Source organism: Aquarana catesbeiana, linkage group LG12, assembly GCF_042186555.1.
Source record: "Aquarana catesbeiana isolate 2022-GZ linkage group LG12, ASM4218655v1, whole genome shotgun sequence".
NCBI lineage: Eukaryota > Metazoa > Chordata > Amphibia > Anura > Ranidae > Aquarana > Aquarana catesbeiana.
The window spans coordinates 184,546,432-184,552,431 of NC_133335.1; the positions used below are offsets into that span (position 1 = coordinate 184,546,432).

The 6,000-nt window shown below is 51.2% G+C and overlaps 1 protein-coding gene across 1 annotated transcript in view; it reads right to left on the reverse strand.

Annotated features, from left to right (window-relative positions):
• The window catches only part of DDX27 (DEAD-box helicase 27), a 45,024-nt gene extending 40,522 nt beyond the window's left edge, over positions 1–4,502 (reverse strand). The window contains exon 1 of the mRNA XM_073606294.1: positions 3,706–4,502. Coding sequence (XP_073462395.1) covers positions 3,706–3,780 — 75 coding nt within the window. The 5' untranslated portion in view covers positions 3,781–4,502. The remainder of the gene's footprint in view (positions 1–3,705) is intronic.
• Positions 4,503–6,000: the final 1,498 nt, after the last annotated feature.

Sequence of the window (6,000 nt, forward strand, 5' to 3'; positions counted from 1 at the left end):
CGCAGAGGTGATCAAATACCACCAAAAGAAAGCTCTATTTGTGGGGAAAAATTGATGTCAATTTTGTTTGGGTACAACATCGCACGACCGCGCAATTGTCAGTTAAACCGACGCAGTGCCGTATCGCAAAAAAATGGCCTGGTCATTAAGAAGGCAAATCTTCAGGTCTGTAAGTGGTTAAAGGTAGCACCTAAAAAGGTGTCCACTTAACAATGATCACAAGTTTTTTGGGGTTTAGCGCTGCTGTTTTAAAATAGCTTTTCAGGAAGAGTGGCAAAAACAGCTGGAAATGTGAAAGGAGCCTAACAGTCCCAAAGCATTGGTCTGTCTGGTAACAATAAGGCTAAATTTAGACTTGTGTCTAAACTGAGGCTCTTCTGAAAAGCAATCCACATCCAAATAACTTTTCAGAGGCATTTGAAAGGCAGCAAGGAGGTGACACGACACCTCCTCATTGCCAGTTTTAACCCTGTAACGGCTGCACCAACATGGCGCAACCATGCCACATCCCCATTTGCTTTGATAGGCTGCGTTCAGTGGGACTGCTGCCCACCAAGTGCGTCAAAAGCAATAATTTCTGCAAAGCATGACCGTGGCATGTGAACACCACCCCCCCCCCCCCCCCCCCACGTCCAATGTCTTTGCAGCTTAAGAGGAGGGGGCACTTAAAACTAAACTGCAATTGAACCCTGACCCTAGGTTCACACCTATGCATTTTTTTAGTGCGTTGTGCAGTTTGCAGAAAAGCACTACAGTCCATTTAACATGGTTTCCTATGGTACACATTCACATCTATGCGTTTTGCAGCCGATGCGTTTCTGAAAAGGGTCGGGGACTATTTTCCTTGTTTTGCGTGTAATAGACTTCAATGGAATCGCACCAGAAATGCAAGTGTTGTGTTTGTGATGCGATTTTTGATGTGTTTTGTGGTTATTTCAACAGTGTATATAGCTGGTTGCTAAGCAGGGGGCCAGAAAGCCAGCCGCCGCATCCTTAACAACCGAGTCGTCAAAGAAAAAAAAAAAAAAAAAAGCAAACACAAACGGAATGCTCGCCTCTACGCCTCCCCCGTACCCCTCTTTCTCCAATGCTCGCTTCTGCGCCTCCCCCGTACCCTTCTTTCTCCAATGCTCGCCTCTGCTCCTCCCCCGTACCCTTCTTTCTCCAATGCTCGCCTCTGCTCCTCCCCCGTACCCTTCTTTCTCCAATGCTCGCCTCTGCTCCTCCCCCGTACCCTTCTTTCTCCAATGCTCGCCTCTGCTCCTCCCCCGTACCCTTCTTTCTCCAATGCTCGCCTCTGCTCCTCCCCCGTACCCTTCTTTCTCCAATGCTCACCTCTGCGCCTCACTGTACCCTTCTTTCTCCAATGCTCACCTCTGTGCCCCCCGTACCCTTCTTTCTCCAATGCTCACCTCTGCTCCTCCCCCGTACCCTTCTTTCTCCAATGCTCACCTCTGCGCCTCCCCCGTACCCTTCTTTCTCCAATGCTCACCTCTGCGCCTCCCCCGTACCCTTCTTTCTCCAATGCTCACCTCTGTGCCCCCCGTACCCTTCTTTCTCCAATGCTCACCTCTGCGCCTCCCCCGTACCCTTCTTTCTCCAATGCTCACCTCTGCGCCTCCCCCGTACCCTTCTTTCTCCAATGCTCACCTCTGTGCCCCCCGTACCCTTCTTTCTCCAATGCTCACCTCTGCGCCTCCCCCGTACCCTTCTTTCTCCAATGCTCACCTCTGCGCCTCCCCCGTACCCTTCTTTCTCCAATGCTCACCTCTGCGCCTCCCCCGTACCCTTCTTTCTCCAATGCTCACCTCTGCGCCTCCCCCGTACCCTTCTTTCTCCAATGCTCACCTCTGTGCCCCCCGTACCCTTCTTTCTCCAATGCTCACCTCTGCTCCTCCCCCGTACCCTTCTTTCTCCAATGCTCGCCTCTGCTCCTCCCCCGTACCCTTCTTTCTCCAATGCTCACCTCTGTGCCCCCCGTACCCTTCTTTCTCCAATGCTCACCTCTGTGCCCCCCGTACCCTTCTTTCTCCAATGCTCACCTCTGCTCCTCCCCCGTACCCTTCTTTCTCCAATGCTCGCCTCTGCTCCTCCCCCGTACCCTTCTTTCTCCAATGCTCACCTCTGCTCCTCCCCCGTACCCTTCTTTCTCCAATGCTCGCCTCTGCTCCTCCCCCGTACCCTTCTTTCTCCAATGCTCGCCTCTGCTCCTCCCCCGTACCCTTCTTTCTCCAATGCTCGCCTCTGCTCCTCCCCCGTACCCTTCTTTCTCCAATGCTCACCTCTGCGCCTCCCCCGTACCCTTCTTTCTCCAATGCTCACCTCTGCGCCTCCCCCGTACCCTTCTTTCTCCAATGCTCACCTCTGCGCCTCCCCCGTACCCTTCTTTCTCCAATGCTCACCTTTGCGCCTCCCCCGTACCCCTCTTTCTCCAATGCTCGCCTCTGCGCCTCCCCCGTACCCTTCTTTCTCCAATGCTCACCTCTGCGCCTCCCCCGTACCCTTCTTTCTCCAATGCTCACCTCTGCGCCTCCCCCGTACCCTTCTTTCTCCAATGCTCACCTCTGCGCCTCCCCCGTACCCTTCTTTCTCCAATGCTCACCTCTGCGCCTCCCCCGTACCCTTCTTTCTCCAATGCTCACCTTTGCGCCTCCCCCGTACCCCTCTTTCTCCAATGCTCGCCTCTGCGCCTCCCCCGTACCCTTCTTTCTCCAATGCTCACCTCTGCGCCTCCCCCGTACCCTTCTTTCTCCAATGCTCACCTCTGCGCCTCCCCCGTACCCTTCTTTCTCCAATGCTCACCTCTGCGCCTCCCCCGTACCCTTCTTTCTCCAATGCTCGCCTCTGCTCCTCCCCCGTACCCTTCTTTCTCCAATGCTCGCCTCTGCGCCTCCCCCGTACCCTTCTTTCTCCAATGCTCACCTCTGCGCCTCCCTCGTACCCTTCTTTCTCCAATGCTCACCTCTGCACCTTCCCCGTACCCTTCTTTCTCCAATGCTCGCCTCTGCTCCTCCCCCGTACCCTTCTTTCTCCAATGCTCACCTCTGCGCCTCCCCCGTACCCTTCTTTCTCCAATGCTCACCTCTGCGCCTCCCCCGTACCCTTCTTTCTCCAATGCTCACCTCTGCGCCTCCCCCGTACCCTTCTTTCTCCAATGCTCACCTCTGCGCCTCCCCCGTACCCCTCTTTCTCCAATGCTCACCTCTGCTCCTCCCCCGTACCCTTCTTTCTCCAATGCTCACCTCTGCGCCTCCCCCGTACCCTTCTTTCTCCAATGCTCACCTCTGCGCCTCCCCCGTACCCTTCTTTCTCCAATGCTCACCTCTGCGCCTCCCCCGTACCCCTCTTTCTCCAATGCTCACCTCTGCTCCTCCCCCGTACCCTTCTTTCTCCAATGCTCACCTCTGCGCCTCCCCCGTACCCTTCTTTCTCCAATGCTCACCTCTGCGCCTCCCCCGTACCCCTCTTTCTCCAATGCTCACCTCTGCTCCTCCCCCGTACCCTTCTTTCTCCAATGCTCACCTCTGCGCCTCCCTCGTACCCTTCTTTCTCCAATGCTCACCTCTGCGCCTCCCTCGTACCCTTCTTTCTCCAATGCTCACCTTTGCGCCTCCCCCGTACCCTTCTTTCTCCAATCCATGCCCCTTGGGGCCCCTGTGCACTGCATACATTAGGGACAGCATTCTTCACACCCTCCGATCTTACCTCGTCCTCCTCCTCAGACTCCGGCTCCTCCGGAACCTCCTCATCATCGTCAATAGTTCTGATCAGATCGGACATGTTGCTGATCACCACTGACCGGCCTCTATACCATCCGGAACTCTTCTCACAGCACGTGTACTCCTACCAACACCCGGAAGCAATTCCACCTCCCGGAACCACGTGCCTCTGGGGGAGGAGTCTGTCATCAGACGTCTGTGTGGAAGAGGAGTGATGGGTAAGCTGAACTGTTAACGCTTCTGTTCATCATGTGATTGGCTGACAGATTAGATCTCCAGCCAATACGGCAATGTGTTTCAGGGGGCGGGTCCAGGGCCAACATAGGGGATTTGTTCGCTTCATTTGGTTTCAGCACTGACAACACTGAGCCCTGTGTACAAAACCCGAAGGACCCCGAGTCCTGTCCGAACACCTCCCACTACAGGGGAGCAGAGCGTTTATTTAGTACAAAAATACATTCTTTTCGGATTTTTACTTTTAACAACTAATTATTGATGATGCAGAGGTTGTCTGATTATTCGGACAGCTTCTTATTCAGGTTGGATCTTTATTCACAAAGGTGATTATTTACTAAACAATCATCTGCAAAGTTTAGAATAAAATTGTGAACTTTAAAGCGGTTGGATATTTTTTTTTTACATTTTTTTAAGATTTTTGGTGCAATTTTTTTTTTTTTTTTAGGGTGGCCCTCCATTTTATTGTGAAAAGGAAAAGTGAAGTCCCATCACATAAAAAAAATCCACGAGTGTCCGTTTAATGTCCATCCATGAAAGATAGAAAATATACAATTTTCACACACAAAAAGCGTGGTGCATCCGGCTCCGCACACCCAAAGTCATATTCAGCTTACCAGATGGCGATGACTGCTATGGCAGTCTCGCCCAGCATAGGGATTTAATGGTTTCCCCAAAACCTAGGTGGTGATTGAAGCTTCCAAGGGATGATTCCTAATATCGCCAGCTAATGGATCATGTTGCTGGTGAAAAGGAACCTCAAAGATTTTAATGCGGAAGTCCACTTTGCGACACTTGTCCAAACAAGGGAGGTAAAAAAACAGCCGTGGTCCTCTAGCTCGTCCTGGTAACAACTGCCCTAGTCGAAATATAATAACTCATATCAACTGATACAAGCAGAGTGATTCGCACCTTCTGAGAACCACTCTGCTTGTGTCTGACCATAGAGGAACCTCAGGCGTCACGTGATACTGACCCGCGCACTGTGGTGGAAGAATGATGGCGTGGGGTTTGGCATGATAAGTGACATAGTGCATTAATATATCTGCATTTTGTTGGTAAAAAAATAAATCCCAGCTTACGGATCCTTTGCTAGGATTTCCAGGGATATGGGTGGCAACAGCTGTAATTTGTAGCAGCCTTGAAGCCTACAGGTCTCTGAGTATGTGAGGTGCTCCTCATCTGTCTTCTGCTGCTAATCCTCACTTTCCCTCTCTCCATCTGGTTCTGTGTCAAGGTCATTGATCTCTGTAACCCGGGTTTGGTTCTGATTGCTACTGGAAACTGACCGCTAGGGAGGGAACCAGAACATCAATCCCTTGCTACCGCAGAACCTTTCACCTTTACCAGATTGTAAGTAGTATAGGAGGGAGTATGAGCGAGTTATTATATTTCGACTAGGGCGGTTCTTACCAGGACGAGCTAGAGGACCAGGGCTGTTTTTTTACCTTTATTATTATTATTATTATACAGGATTTATATAGCGCTAACAGTTTACGCAGCGCTTTACAATATAAAAGGGAGACAATACAGTTATAATACAATAAAATACAAGAGGATTAAGAGGGCCCTGCTCAGAAGAGCTTACAATCTAATAGGGTGGGGCAGGTGGTACAAAAGGTTGTAACTGTGGGGAATGAGCTGGTGGAAGTGGTAGGAGATTAGTTGGAGACGTGATAGGCTTTCCTGAAGAGATGAGTTTTCAGGGATCGCCTGAAGGTAGCAAGAGTAGGGGATAGCCGGATAGATGGAGGTAGCGAGTTCCAGAGGATGGGAGAGAGAGGCTCTGGAGAAATCCTGGAGACGAGCATGGGAGGAGGAGATGAGAGAGCTTGAAAGCAGGAGGTCTTGAGAAGAGCGGAGAGGACAATTTGGGTGATATTTGAAAAGAAGATTAGTGATGTAGCTTGGGGCAGAGTTGTGAATGGCTTTGTATGTTGTGGTTAGTATTTTAAATTTAATTCACTGGGTGATTGGGAGCCAGTGTAGGGATTGGAGTAGAGGGGTAGCAGACACTGAGCGGTTGGTAAGGTGTATAAGTCTGGCA